The sequence below is a fragment of the Falco peregrinus genome, chromosome 5 (genome assembly GCF_023634155.1).
Source record: "Falco peregrinus isolate bFalPer1 chromosome 5, bFalPer1.pri, whole genome shotgun sequence".
NCBI classification, from domain to species: Eukaryota; Metazoa; Chordata; class Aves; order Falconiformes; family Falconidae; genus Falco; species Falco peregrinus.
The window spans coordinates 42,171,874-42,187,363 of NC_073725.1; the positions used below are offsets into that span (position 1 = coordinate 42,171,874).

Genomic DNA, 15,490 nt, shown 5'->3' on the forward strand with positions numbered 1-15,490 from the left:
TCAGTTTCCCTGGCAGAAAACTGGTATTTTATTTTTTAGGGTAAAATTTTGGTTTTCTCTTGGAGAACTTTTATTTCTGTGAAAAGGCATATTTTTTTTCCATCAGGAAAATGATTATAAAGGAAAATCCCCAGCCTAATGTGCTCTGGAAAAAAGCTGCTTACATACATTAGTCAGGCATAACACATTGTGTTGATCCAGATGTGATGGGAGAGTCTTCAAAGACAAACTTTCTGTTTCGTATGAGGGGGAAATCCATCCTATGAATACTGACAGTTCTCATTTTATTGTACTATAAATAATTGTATTATCAAGTGTCGATAATTCTTTACATAATCATTCAATAATTCTCTCAATTTGAGTCTTGAACCAAATTGTTTGCAGTCTGAAAGCCTTTTCACAGGGACCAGCAGCAACAGCCCTGGGCTGTATTTGCAGAACTGAGAAAAGGATGTTGTGCCTTGAATTAGACCAGAATAGCTGCAAGTCTCCCACCTATTGCTGGAGCCTCTAGGACATACTCAAATTGCTATTCTGACACACACAAGTATCCCTTTCACACACACAAGTATGCTATTCTGATACACACAAGTATCCAAAACAAAATGGGATTGTTTTGACTGATCTAAACACTAGAGGCAGTGATTACAGGTATCTGAGTAACTCTTCCTGAATGGGTCAGGTTTTGGAAAAGAAATTTTGATGGCATAGCAACAAATATGTTACCAGAAAACAAAATGAAGCAAAACACAGACAATATAACCACCACTCAAGTAACAGGAGGCACTTTAAAGTGCAATCACCATTACTTGTTAAAGCAAGAATCACCAAAATAAAAAGAATCAATTTCCAAGCAGTATTTTTCTTTCTAGAAGAACCAGAGTGCAAGCTTAAGAATCTGCAGGTCTGTCAGCCAGAGAAAAAAAACCAAACAAACTACAGCTCCAAGATGTGGCACACTGTGCTAGCTCAGCATCACACCAACATAGTTTTCATGGAAACACAGGCAACTTAAGACTTCGAGCATCTTACTGTGGAGCCTTGTTACTTCTACACAAACAGGAGAGCAAAAGAAGGCCACGTTTGTGCTTGCATGATGAGAAGTGTTTGCGATTGCTACTAGAAAAAAGCCCTCCTTAAGAACTTATTCTAAATAATGTTTAAATACCATTATTTAAATATGTTTATGCCCTAGATGACCTTTAATGAAACTCCTTGCTCTGACTACTGAAGGCAAATATCTTGTCTCCACACAATGACGCACTTTCACTAATTAAACATTTTATTCCATAGTACAATGGAGTTTGACATTGTGCATCACAAGACATACACACTGTAGTCTTGCTGGGATTTATCTAACACATGGAAATGTAGAGATGTCTAGTTTTTTAATAGTAGGAGTTGTACCCGAGTCTGTGTTTTGTCATGTAACCTGAGCCTGAAATACTCAGAGCCCTTTGAAAGTTTCAAGCAAAGTTCAATTCCACGTTGGACTGCAGTGGTATTTTTTAAAAGGATTTTTCATCTCTTACATTGCCACTTACTATCTTCTCAAAGAAAACAAGAATTTCTAACTACGGGCAAATCTGCTCATTCCTGCCTTTCTAGGAAAGGTTTCTTTCTGCAAATGATATAAAACAAGTAATTGTCTTTAGCAAGTCTCTTTTTATTGTAAGAACGTAAGAAATGCTGGGTGTATCTTTGGATGAAATTTTAAATTTGTTTTAGATATAGAAATAGGAAACAACTGCTGTTTAAGAAAGGAATGCCTAGGAGACACCCACCTAGTTGGTCAGCCCCAACGCCTGCACTCAAAACCTTATTTCTTCAGCATATTTTAAATTCCCAAGCCTATATTAGAAGAGCACTTCCACCTAATCGGCACAGCTGTCTGAATGGGGAAGCTCTCAGCCACCTGCGGCGGGGCAGTCCTGGAGTCTCACCCATGCACGCTGGCCAGAGCAGGCTGAGCTGAAAGCAAGGCAGCCCAGCGCAGCAATGCAGCCGGAAAGCCCTGCACCTCTGCTAAGCGCTGTGGGTGCTTTGACCTCAAATCATGGCTCCACTGCCTGAGGCAAACCCAGGCTGCCCCAGTGTCCTGTTCCTGACCCTGTGCCTCCCCCTGAGGTAAAAGCAGAGGTTTGCTGTCATGGCCAGCATCCAGATGGGTGCCTGAAGCATCTCTCCTGCCTTTGCTGACCAAGGGGCTGCTTGGGGAGCCACGTCCTCCTGGCAGTGGGGTCACACGTGCCTGGTCACTAGGCTGCGGCTATTTTGGTAGACTGCCTGCTTTCCCCAGCACCTCAAAAATTGAGGCGGTTCCTCTGCAGTGAGAATCCACTCAAAGTGGAGGGAGAAGGACTGCTTTTGAGCTTGGAACAATAATATTTCCAAAGTTATTCTTCAGTAGAAAGCTGCTCACTGTGGGAAAAAGCCCTTTACAAAGAGATGGGGCTGTGCCTAGGGACTACAGCAACTGGGGGTATGAAGAAGCTGCACCTGCTCTGAAAACCTCAGGGGGTTCTGAGCAGTTTGCAGCAGTGCTGACTCCTGTCCAGAGCTGAGTGCTGTTCCTCATGTGCTTTGCCAGCCCAGATGAACCGAACTGCTGGTGCAAGCAACATCACACCAACACCATCAGAGGCCAGAGACAGAAGGATCCTCTCTGGGAATCCTCCCCATTTGAGAAAATTTAGATCATGCAACCTATGGCAACTGAGGAGAGCTGCAGCTTGATCGCAGCAAATGAAGAGGGGAGAAAAGGAAATACTCTTGCCCCTTGGGCTTTCAGGAAAGCAAACCTGCCTGCTCATGTGAACAACGGGAAGAGGAGGGATAAGACCTTCCTCAGAGTCCTGTGTGGTTTTCCCTGAACTGTCTTGGGGCTTCCCTTTGATGAGGGGAAGCTTTGAGCAATTCAGATGGGGTTTCCCCAGCCACCATGTAATTTCGCACTGTGATGCCTGTGCTGAGTGGGATAAGCCACTTCACTGCACAGACAGTCACTGGCCAGGCTATCCAGCAAAATTTAGAATACAGAAGAACAGAGGAGAGACGAATCCAGCTGCAACTAGATGAGTCCCAAATGCCCTTTCCCCAACAAGAGGCATGCACACTACCATCATATGGTAGTGTTTCACAGTCACTTCATTGTACAGTGCTTTTTCCTGAAGGTACAGACAAAGTCACATTGCTCTGAGCTGTCAGGGTGTGGAAAATGCTGTGTCCATGAAGGTCTGACTCATTTTGTGAGTCCAAGAGCAGAAGAGTCTGTGCTGGCTTCACTCGTGCTTCTTGTCATCTGAGGTTTCTGTAGGCACCATGCAACCCTTTCATCACTGACAAATTTAGCTGTCTTGAGGGGTATGGGGTTTTGCATGCATTTCTAAGCCTGCTTCTAAGTAACCTTTCAAACAGCAAAGCAAAGTGTACTTTGATTCTGGCAGTGCAGGCAACTGGGAAAACAAAAATCCGAGCCCTGAGCCAGTCTTGTCTAGGGTGGGCAGCTTTTTGGCCTGATGCTCTCCTGAGTATCAAGATCTCTCACTGAAAATCAGTGCAAGGGCTAAGATTTCCCTGTGTACCAATGGTGAGGCCTGCCACAAAAAACCAAGGAGAATTGTTGCTTTTATCCTTACAGTCTTACACTGGAGTTCTTGTGGAGGCCCATAAACCCCTGAAGGAATTCAGGGATGGGCTGGCATGCTGCCAGTTTGCATGGTAGTATGTTAATGGATACCACTGCAGTCTGGCCAGTAGGCTGTCATTTGATGTCTGTGTGCAGAACCTGGATGGGAATATTCAATATATCATCTGCTTCCCCAGGGTGATGTACGATGGGTGACATTTTGTAAATCAATGCATGGCCATAAGCAAAGCCATTCTCTGCGGTTAAAGAATTCCTGCAGCACTTAAAAAAGACATACTCATAAATAAACTGTAATAATGTTAATCTCTTAATATGGCTTAAGCATATTTATTACTCACAAGTACAAAAGGGAGTAAAACTAGAAACAGGGTAAGTGGTTTGCCTTCTTCTATGATAAGCTAATAAAAAGGAGACAATGACCAGCTGAGCGCAAGTGACAATTATCTAATGCAGTATTTCCAGATGGAGAAAAAGGATATTATGGCACATCTCTGGAATGCTACTGTGGTTTAAAAAAAAGATAAAAAAAAGACAAAGACATATCCTGTTACCACCAGAAGAAAATGAAAAAGTTCTCAGGAGCAGATGCCATATTAATTACCGTAATTATTTGATAATATTCCACATATAAGGGAAAAATGGTATTTTGACGACTCTGAGCCTAATTGCTGTAAGAGTCTGGACTTCCTAAGTTCACCAGCAGTAAGCAAGCAAGGAAGTGCTCTATTCCAAAGAACTCTATCCTGCCTTGCAGCAGAAGGAAGGCTTCTGCTGTTATCAGGCAGTTGTTTGCCCCCATAAGATGTTCTTTTGCATTAACCCAGTAATCCCAGTCTTGCCACTAGATCAACAGTCTGCACAGACCAAAGGGGTGAGACCCAGACAGAGAGCTCTGAAACTTCTCTTGCTGCATGACACAATTTTACTATCTGCTTATCAGGCTGGTGGTATCTTGCAAAAGGCTTGGCGAGGTCCTCCCTGTACTTACTAAAAGCAGATGCTAAACAGACTGGACTTCAAGGGGTGGTTGTAAGTTCTGACCAGAAGAATATAGAGGGAGATCATTACTGAAGAACAGAAAGATTAGTGTTTTTCAAATGGTATTTTTCTTGGATAAGAAAGGAGTACATTTCAGTCCTACTGCAAGACTCTCATCTTTAGGGCAATAACATGACATTTTCCTTATTTATAAAATTGCTTTGCCTCTGTGGAGGTTATGTTCTGTCATACTAAATAAGAAGGTAATTCATCATTAAAAACGGGGAGTCAAATAAATGCTTGTTCAGCTAATAACCTGGTGAACGTAGAGGAAGGAATGACATTTCTATGTCATTGTCTGCAATATCTCATTGGCTACAGCCTGATAACTCCTCTAGAAAGACTAATGTTAGGTTATTAAGCCAAGCCACAGCATGCAATATAATTTAAAGACCATCCAATCTAATTAGTTAGTGAAGCATCACTAGGAGACAGTCCACCATGTGGTGTGCTTTGTATCATATTGTTGCTACTTCTGTACGTCTTTATCAGAAGCCATTCATCTCATATTCTTAAATCTTCGCTATAAACTCCTTCCAAAATGTCACACATCCTGGGAGCATTACTAGCAATGAGCCAACATCCTCTGACAGGCCACGAAACACCACACACTGCTCATTTGTTGAGAAAGTGCTCATACGAGATTCATGACAGAGACTGACATTATAAAAAACTGCAGTTTTGCCTCCCCCCCACACTGCCTCTTCTCAGTTTCTGGCTCCTATGCACAGGGGCAGAAAACTGCCACTAAGTCAGAGGAATGGGGCTTTTTCCCTCCTACTTGACAGAGGCATAAATAGTCACACATGCTGAAGCGGTGGAAATGCAGGTCCTGCCTAGGCCAGACTGAGTCAGAGTCACTCAAAGCTCCCTGTGGAGAGTGAATGCTGCTTACCATGAGTAACACCAGCCAGCTGCCGCAAACGGTAGTCTGGCTCACAAAAAGCTTCCGCGATCAAAGGAGAAAAGGAAATAGGTAATATAATACATGGCTGACTTCTCATTGTACAGCTGTGACTGCGTTTCAGTCAGGGACAGGCATGAGCTGCACTTACACTTACTTGTACTCTTTGGACATCTCTCTTTTTCCTTGTCCTGTACTTGAAACAGTTACTTGCTCTTAGTGATGATATTATCTCTGGTAACTGACAACCACTAGGAATACCTGTGTGTAGAAACTTTTGGTTTTGTCATTACTCTACATACTTCATTTCTGACTCATATGTGGACTAAGCCAGGGAGCACATAAATTAATATATTCTATCAGACTGAATTAGTCATGAGGCAAAATGCTCTTACATACCACATGTGGGTTTGGGTCAGAAGTGTAAATCATATTTAAGCACGAATCTGAAGAACAGGCCCTTTTCCAGTATGGAGACTGGGACCAAAACCACAGCGTCCAGCAGGCCAGGTCCAGAAGTACTCAGGAAAGCAGCTTGCCCAGTCTAGCTGTTCTCACCCTACCAAGCACCATGATTTTGTCCTTCAGAATTCAGAAAGATTTTAAAAAAAAATCACATCTCTAGTTTGAGACATTTGCAATGTCATACAAATATGTCCACATGCATTAAATCTCTTTCTCCCACTGACTTTTAAAAGTAGCTTTGCTTTTTTTATTCTTTTATTTTTTTCTTTTCTGTAGCTGCCATTTCTGGATCGTACTCTGCTCAGGCAGGTCAGGTCTCCACCATAACACCTCTGCAACATTTAATCTTGTCCTTCTCCATGGCTTATCACTTTCCCATATTCCCTGTACCACCACAACTGTGATCATCACCTAGTCCAACCTAACCACCAACTCTTTTTCTTCCCATCCCCAGCCTCCCAGCAAGTAGCAGTAAATATTGTCACCAAGCCTGCCATCTGCTAGCTGCCACAGAGCAGGAGGTTGCTACTGTCGGGGCTGACACAGAGCTAAGACAACAAATAGACTGTTGCTGACTGCTACAAGGGGTTGAGGTGGGAGAGCTGCCTCCAAACCCAAAAGGAGATGGGGAAAAAGGGCACCTAGAAGCTCCTGGGGTAAAAGAGCACCTGATCAGCACCAGTGGCCACTACAGTTTGGGAGTGCAACTACATGGAAACCGTCTGTGCAGCAGCTTCCCATTTCCTCCAAAAAAAATGGTGAAGGGCAAAAAAATGGTCCACCACCCACTTGGACTACAGTGAACAGGATTATATCTCTATTTTTGCAGTGTTATATTCCACTGGGCACCACAACTTTCCCGTTTTAGGCCTCTTTGCAATAAAAGAATCTCAAAACTACATGTGGCAGAAAAGTAATTTATCTTAGCTGAACAACTGTGAGTCAGGATTTTTTTTTATTAACCTGTTTTTCCAATTTGCAGTGGTGTCAAACTCCACATGGATTTCAGACAGAAAAATCGCAAATATCTCCAGTCTGCTTAGAAAGTGAACTGCACACTTGTTACAGACGATTCCCCCTTTCCCCTACACCACAGAGCACTCACAGCTTTGCCAACATGCTCCCCTTTCGCAAGTTGTAGGCTGGGAGCAAGCACTATTCAGTTCCCTGGCTGGTTCAACTTTATTCTCTTTTTTACACTATGGCACATATTTGTGCATCATGCAACAACCAAATGAGAACATCTTTTCCAAGTGGTATTTCTTAATGGCATCTGGAGGAAGATTTGTAAGTAATGTCTCATGAATTGCAAATTAAAGCCTCCTTTCCACACTTCCATGACACACTTTTTCCTTTGCATTTTCCTCGTTATACCTTTTTCAGTCTGCATTTTATTTGATTGGAAGCACTGAAAAATTGTAAAAATTGTTAAAACAAAGAGTGCAAGTATTTTTCTGCACCCTTTCTCCTCACTCCCTTTGATACATTTTATTTCTGTTTTTTTTTAAGTGCTTTGGATCAGGTCCTTGCCTCTGGCACTATTCCTCCAGCCTTGACTTATGTCTAGAATAGAGTCTTCTGGCACGTCTCTTGCTCCTCACTGCCTGGCTCCTGTGTGCAGAGCTCCTGTTTTTCATGGATCAAGGACTTAGGCATCTTGAGACTAGCACTAGCCTCTCCACTTGGCTCCAATTTCTCCTTTCCAGCCTCCTCACAAAAATGAACCAGGGTTTAACATTTAGTTCTCAATACGGTGCTCCTTTGTTTATTTTCTTCACATATATATTCTTTCTTTCCATGTCTGGCCACAAAGAGAAGAAAGCTGGTGGAACACCACTTTTGCCAGTTTATTATCAACTTTGAGCTGTGAAAGCTGCCATAGTAAGGAGGTAGAGGGAGCAAGGGAGGACATCTAAAGGGAACAGAGTAGCCCATCACCAGGCCTGTTGCTGGATCTTCTGCAAGACCCCAGCATAAGTAAGTATCCCCAGAAATGTGGGCATTATTCCTTAGCCCTCTCCTTGGCTGCAAGTAGTCTTCTCTAACACTTCTCTAAATTTTAATTCCTCTTTTTCAAAATCCAAGTAGAGCACAGGGACTATATACTGGCATGCTGTACAAGGGTGAGATCTGAAGGATGAAATTGTAGGATTATAATCCTTAGTATTGCAGTGATATGACTACACTCTACTCCCCACAGTATGATGTACAACACAGAGAAAGTATCTTTTCAGTTGTCCTAGAAACAGAATTTTTGAGGAAACGAAAATAAAGGGTATTTGACTTTACATTAACTGGACAGATTTATTGGGCTAAAAAAAATTTCATTTTGTTTGTGGGTAAATTCAATTTCCTTCAGTCCTTTTAAAGAAGCAGATTAATTATGAAAAGGAAAGTATAAACAGGAGACACAGCAACCCTCCCTTTAAAAATGTAGAAATAACACATTTTAAAGTTTTTTAATATTCCCCACTCCTTCTTGGATAAAAACCAGAGGAAAATAACTGGGCTTATGGTCTTTTTGCGATCAATTTACTAATCTCAAGATTTCTTCTTCTTTACATAAATCTGGAATCATGACCTCTCACTTCACCCATAAAAGCCAGTGAGTACATCTAATCTAAGGTGATAGCTAGACTCTGTAGCAAATCTAGGCACCTGCAAAGTGATTCATCCTCCCTACTGCAGACACGTGCTCTCCGGCAATGTTTCACTTTACTAATCGCAGAGGAAATAGGGAAAAATCATTTGGACTTAACACCTGAGTTTTAATGGCTAAATTTAGATAAGATAAATTTCCGCTTTGTCTTCCACATCCTTACTGTATTTCTTGATTGGTGTTGACCTGATTTTTCTTGTTCCTAGAATGTGGGTACATACCTTCAAGAAGTCCCGGTCACAATCAGATCCATCTTCTAAATGGAAGGCTGTGAAGCTATAGTTGAGTGTGTTTCCTTTTGTAGTTTGGATAGTCCATTTGCAGTGCTCATTTAATGGGTAATTATTTGGATAATTTAAGCTTTCCAATATGCCGTGGCTGCGATTAACAGTCAGTACTTCCTGGCAAACTGAAAAAGAAGTGATAAATTATATTTGTGCAGTGCTTACTAACCCAGTATCTAAAAAAAATTACTAACTGAAGTTACTGATAGCATTACAAGGTGAGAAATATTTTTATACACAGATTAGAGAAAATAACTCATGCAGAAAGAAGATTGTGACCTATTGAAAAACATATTGCATCTATTGAAAACAAAATCCAGGCTTTCCAAACTTGAACCCTTCAGCTCTATTTTGTCCTTCTCTTCTAATACTTACAGACTCATCAGTATATGTAGTATGTATATTTTTTGGCAGTTTTCTTTAATTCTAAATACATGGCTGTTCCTGAAACATGTCTTCTCTTTTCTTTTTAATTAACTAATAATAGTAATTTGCCCTATCACTTGAAACAATTTGGGGAGGATGCTCAACAAAGACTAATGGATTAAAGCAGTTTATTTCAGCAAGTGGGAAAACCTGGCTAAAACAACAAATGGAATGTACACTACTTGTATTTGGGTTTTTTGGCTGCAGGAACTGGAATCGATCATGACATTCTTTAAAAAGAAGCCATGATTTTTCTCATGAGTCATCCAATAGCTTCCTAGCATAAGAACAGGACACTCACCTGGAATAATGAGAGCTTTCCTTCAAGGGCAGAGGAAATGAAAAATAAACCAAACTAGGTGAAATTACAATCATGGTATTAGCTCAGCAAGTCTCATTTTCCTGTATCCAAATTCACTAAAGTCAGAAAATATCAATGTGAGCAATCCCTCGTCTGGCACAGCATACAACGTGTATTGGGAGCCGACCAATGTAATGCACAGAGAATAAGGGGGCGGGGGGAGCAGGGAACAGGATAGGCTGTTTGCTTTGTACAGCAAATCCACAGGTTTTGAACAGCAGATATAGCCAAGATTCACTTGCAAAACTCTTTTATTGTCTGTCACCATCACTAGGGATGATACACCTACCTCCTGTAAATCTTTTTTTATTCTTTCCGTATTATTTACAGAGCAGCAAAGGCTGTGTTTTTAGGACTTCAAAATGCTCAGGATACCCCTGAAGGTTAGGGTCATGTGGTATGGAGCTTGTCTGCAAAGCTACACTGAAGCATACAACTATCTGAAAGGACAGGATGAAGAGCACAAAATGGATCTTGAAAAATGCAAGATGGATAAAAGCTGCTACCCCCTGCCATCAGGATTTTATTAGAAACAAATCAGACACAAAGGTGCCTTTGAATGTTCACTTGATACCATGTTTTCCATTCCAACATTTTCCAATTCATCACCACATTTCTTCCATGTACATGTAAATGCATCTGGCATCTAGGTGTCCTATTTTAGAACACTACTTCCTACATAATTTTAGCTTCTGGGCAAGCCATTGAAAGCTTTCTCTGATACACCTTCAGGAATTAAAAATGAATGTGAAATGTAGATTACCTGATAGCTCAGGTTCTGCATCTGAGTGCTTTGAAAGTGCTCTTTCTGTTTAATTAATGAAAGAGCAGGAACCCTTTTCTAGTTTGCTGCCCAAAAAAGACATGGTAGATGAATCTGTGACATCTTTAAGGAATGAAGGAGCCAAAGCTCCCTCACTGTTCTAATTGTTGTATGGGCCATGTGTGGATGAACAGCTTTGGTTTTCTTGTAATCCATTTACTATTCTCCAAACCCAGGACAACTTACTTTCTATAAACCTACAACAATCCCTATCACTTCAGCATGGCATATTTAGTGTACGCAAAGATGCTTGCAAACCATTTTGTATGTGGTGAAAGTCCATATTTTCCAATGTGCATTTAACCATACATGCTACAGTGTATAAGGAGAAAAGTAAAACACCAGGATTATATTCAAGGTTATGACCAGGAACAAAATAATTTGTCATGTATCTTCATTTTCTCCAAATGTTAATATTCTGATATTTCTGGGGTAGAATTATTTTATCAAAAAAAAAAAAAAAAGGTTTGCAAGAAAAATGTGAGTCTTACTAAAGGATACAAAAAAAATAAACTTTTTGGTGTTCCAGGTAGGCTAAATGATCCTAAGCACCCACAATGATCCAGGATGGCTGCCTCAGAAGCAGCTAGAAGAGCAGAGAACCTTGTTCTACCTGCCTTCTTGAAAAGTCAGGAGACTGAGCGAGTGGAAGAGAAAGAGCAGCTCAATCTACCCTGTTACAGATGTTCAGCACTTGTTATTCTGAGTAAATCTGGAGTGGCAAATGCCACTGATGTAGTTAACAGAAGTAGAGCCACCTCACCAGCTTTCTTCTAGGGAGTAGATAATCTCCATCACAGGTAGATGGGCAGATAATTTTTAGCGCTCTGTTTTGTGACTGTAGCACACTAGAGAATCTGGGTCAATAATATGCTCTATACATTGTTCTCTGTTCATGAATAAGTAATATCATGGGCTGCAAGAAGTAGTTTCAGGAACAGGCCAAACTGTAGAAACATGTTCTTTACTTACTTACCCTGTTTGTATTTGGCTAAAAAACCTCCACCTTGCTGATTTCTATCTGTCCTTAGTTTCACATACATGCTGTCTCCACTGGAACGGATGAGTTGTGGTATCTGATTCCCACAAAATTTACCTAGCTGTTTAGCGTTACTGCTGTTGCCATCATATACCTTAAAAGAAAAAAAAAAAAAGCTGATGGCATTACAAATCCAAGTAATTTCCCCAGAACAAACGTCTGCTTAGGGAATTGTTACTGGGCATACAAGAGGTTAAATTCTATTTCTGCTCAGAGGAAGCCTGACAGGCATTTCAGAAACAAGCAAATCAGTGGAAAAACAGGAAGTCAGTAACCGAATACTGGTGGGTTTCAAGGGGCTTACTCACCAGGAGGGGAAAACTGCACTTCATTTAAAATGTTAGAAATATGCAAATAATTTAAACAACAATACAAATTAAAAAGTTGGGATTAACAATAGGGTTATTAACACTGCTGTGCTTTTTTCCTTGTAATTTACGAAAAGAGCATATTAAAGCCTTGGTCCAAAACACAGCAAATTTAAAAGATATAGACAGATTCTTGTTTCAGTGGCCTTTCTATCTAGACATAAATGCTTTTCTTACCAGCAGCTACACAAACACTGCTGCCTTACCTCTCACTGCTATGTGATCCAAGGTAGCATATGAGTATGGAACTGTCCTGTTCTGGGTCTGTTCACTTACAAATATTTGCAGACCAGGGCAGCCATATGCTTTCCCTTGCCTGTATACTCATCATACCCAGCTGCCTCTTGTGGAGCAAAGTGTCACAGGGTACTTACTGCAAGGTAATCAAAGTTGCACTCTGAGTGATACTCTAGATGGAACTGTTCAAACTGGATTTCAAATGGGGTTCCTCGGCTTCCTCTGAGCAACCAATAGCACTCTGAATTGTGGTAATACGGCATAGGGTAGTTAGGAGACATGAAAATACCAGAAGCTGTCACCAAAGTCCCACCACAACCTGAAAACAGCAAAGAAACCAAACCAACATTTAACACCTAGAAGAATAGAAAATTAGACATGATGTGTGAGATTCCCACTACTGACCTCATTCACAAGCCCTGAACATCTTCATTGATGCCCTAAAAATCTGCATTTAGCCAACAGTGTTGTAAGCAAAAGAGAGCCCATGGCAGCTAGAAATATTAACTATCTAATTTGAAGACTGCTCCTGACAGATCATTAATCTTAAAATAGAAACCTCCCATTAAATTCTTGGTTACTGCTTTCCTAAGCATATGAGAAATTTGATGCTACATTATATCTAGGGAATAATATATCCTCCTTGTGGAGAAAAAGAAAGCCCAAGAATCAAGAAAGTTGTATACTTGATCTTAACACCACAAATATATGTTGCTATATAATTAGCAGACATATTTTAGAAGATGTGGGGGAAAGAGTGAGAAATCAAATACAAATGAAAGATCAAAAATGAGATGTGTAAAATGGTTTTATACTTGATATGGTCATTTTACCTGCTGATGTACCATCCCAGTCTGCTGAAAATCCCCTTCCTGTGAAAAATACGTCACTTACAAACTTTATCCACAGCTTGTTACCATGAGAGATTATAACAGGAGGCAGGTCTGTACCACAGTATTTTCCAAGAGGAGGAGAAGTTTCATAGCCTCCATCTCTGGAATGATAGAGAAGAAAAACCTTAGGCAAAGAGAGAAACCATGAGAACTGTTAAAAAAATTACAAATCTTTAGATTCTTTCAGGCCTGGAAAAGACCAGTCCTGGCTCTTCATCTTCCACAGCAATACAGCTACCAAAGACTGGAGGAGTCCTGATACTTGCAGTAAGTCCTACCACAAGCACCTGCTTGATGAGTATGTCCACTCTCTCATCTCAATCAGCCTGTCCAGAGTCTGCCAATACAACAACATACTCAAGAATTATCTCAAGTAGAATTGATGCTGCAGAGGCAGGACTTTCTCTGTATTCTACAAGGTGGTAATCATTGGTGTAACCAAAGGTAACCTAATTTGAAGAAATAACAGTTTGCTCACTTCTCATTGTTTAGCCTGGCACAAAACCAGATGAGCTGACCTATAAAAACCCTCACGTTTATTTGCCACCACACAAATGGGAACCCATTTTTCAGAACTGATATGATGCAAGTTTTGAAATATTTTCTTAGCCTTCAGATAGCTCTCAAATAACCTCCCTGTTCTCTGTATGCCTTAGTATAGCTTCTAGGAAGATCTGTTCCATGATCTTCCTAGGCACAAAGGTAAGGCAGACAGGTTGGTAATTCCCAGGGTCTTCCCTTCTACCCTTTTTAAAAATGGGTGCAGTATTTCCCTTTTTCTAGTCACCAGGGACTTCGCTTGACTGCCATGAATTTTCAAATGTCATGGAGAATATGTCACAAAACAGGCAACAAAACCCTTTGTTTCTGCACTAAGGAAAACAATCAGAATGCAGTGCATGGGAACACAGTCCACATACTCCACTTGCTCTGAGAACTGGAATTTACCAAGTGGGAAAGCTGACAATGGAGTAGGATGGGAGGAGGAAAAGGTAGTCTTTGAAGTTCTCTGGTAAGTCCTTTTCCCACATTGACAGAACAGGTGTATAGTTAAAACTACAGGTTCTGAACATGCCTAAGTGGATTTGGACAACTTCCATGGTGATCAGTAATAAGGACAAGAGAAATAATTAGGCTTGCCTGATTTCTACATGATCGTTTCTACAGATGGTACTCCGTTCCAAGCTGAAGTTGGTGAAGCGCAGCACAATTTGTCTGTTTATTCCCACTGTGATGGTGTATATGCACTCTATTTGGACAGGGTAGTTATTAGGATAGTTCGGAGATGTTAGCACACCAGTTTCAGTACTGTAGTTGTATGAGCACACTTAAAGAAAAGAAACAAGTATGAATTAATTTAATATGTATGCTAAATTAACAGGAAATTTCTATTCCCAACAGACAGAGGAACAAACCCCCTGTGCTCCTGTGCATTATAATTCTTTCTGGTCACATCTTACTGCTGAATGTCATCACTATAAACTAAAACCAGAATCCAGCTTTTCCATGGGATTTCTTACATTTGAGTTGATTTGTTCAGCTTTTACCAGAACACTGTGTCTGTAATAAATAGGCAACGTAAGAGTAGTTTCAGCTGCCTAAGTTGGCTTTGACCCAAAATCTGGGTAAGAAGAGAGAGGAAACTGAAAGGGATGGCTTTATCAACACAAAAGGTATGATTCCTGAATTTCTCAAAAGCAGCGGTGGTGGAAACTGAATGCAGTCTCTAGCTATGAGGAGATATTATATTGTTCTCAGGCACTCCCCACAATCAATCCGGGGAGATGGGGCTTTTACATCTCGATCTCTTTTCCCATTTTCTGGGGCATAAGTGACAATCAGTTGGAAAACAGTATAATCCTTAAATTGTGAGGACAAAACAGTTCTACTTAAGGTCTTATACTAAAATCAGCTACATTAATTCTACTGTAAACACTGTAGAAACATCTTGGTATTATGAGCTGGAAAGAGGAAAATAGTGTGGACTAACACCGAGGCAGAACCTGAGCAGTAATTAAAAAGCAGCTCTTTTGAAAGCACAGACACAAGGACTAGGAATAAAAATATCTGCTATACAGTGGTACATGAGACATTTTAGAGAGAACAATTGTGTACTAGTTGGTCAGAGTCTGAGTAAGGTTTGTGATCTGGCTGCAAAAGGGGCAAGAACAAATGCGATCCATGTCAGGTGTTTTCAGTTGAAACAGGGAATATTGATGCCGCTGCACAAGGTAATAGTGACATGTCACCTGGAAAGATGTGGATAACCATGGTCACTGATGTTTTGGAAATCAAATGAGAATAAGACAGAGGTTGTGGAGGCAGCAGGCAAGAGACACTAGAA

The 15,490-nt window shown here is 40.7% G+C and overlaps 1 protein-coding gene across 1 annotated transcript in view; it reads right to left on the minus strand.

The window, feature by feature from the left end:
• The window catches only part of CUBN (cubilin), a 155,117-nt gene that overhangs the window by 95,834 nt on the left and 43,793 nt on the right, over nucleotides 1–15,490 (minus strand). The window contains exons 27-31 of the mRNA XM_005228854.4: nucleotides 14,287–14,473; nucleotides 13,087–13,247; nucleotides 12,391–12,572; nucleotides 11,586–11,742; nucleotides 8,937–9,124 (exon numbers count right to left, since the gene is read on the minus strand). Coding sequence (XP_005228911.3) covers nucleotides 8,937–9,124; nucleotides 11,586–11,742; nucleotides 12,391–12,572; nucleotides 13,087–13,247; nucleotides 14,287–14,473 — 875 coding nt within the window. The remainder of the gene's footprint in view (nucleotides 1–8,936; nucleotides 9,125–11,585; nucleotides 11,743–12,390; nucleotides 12,573–13,086; nucleotides 13,248–14,286; nucleotides 14,474–15,490) is intronic.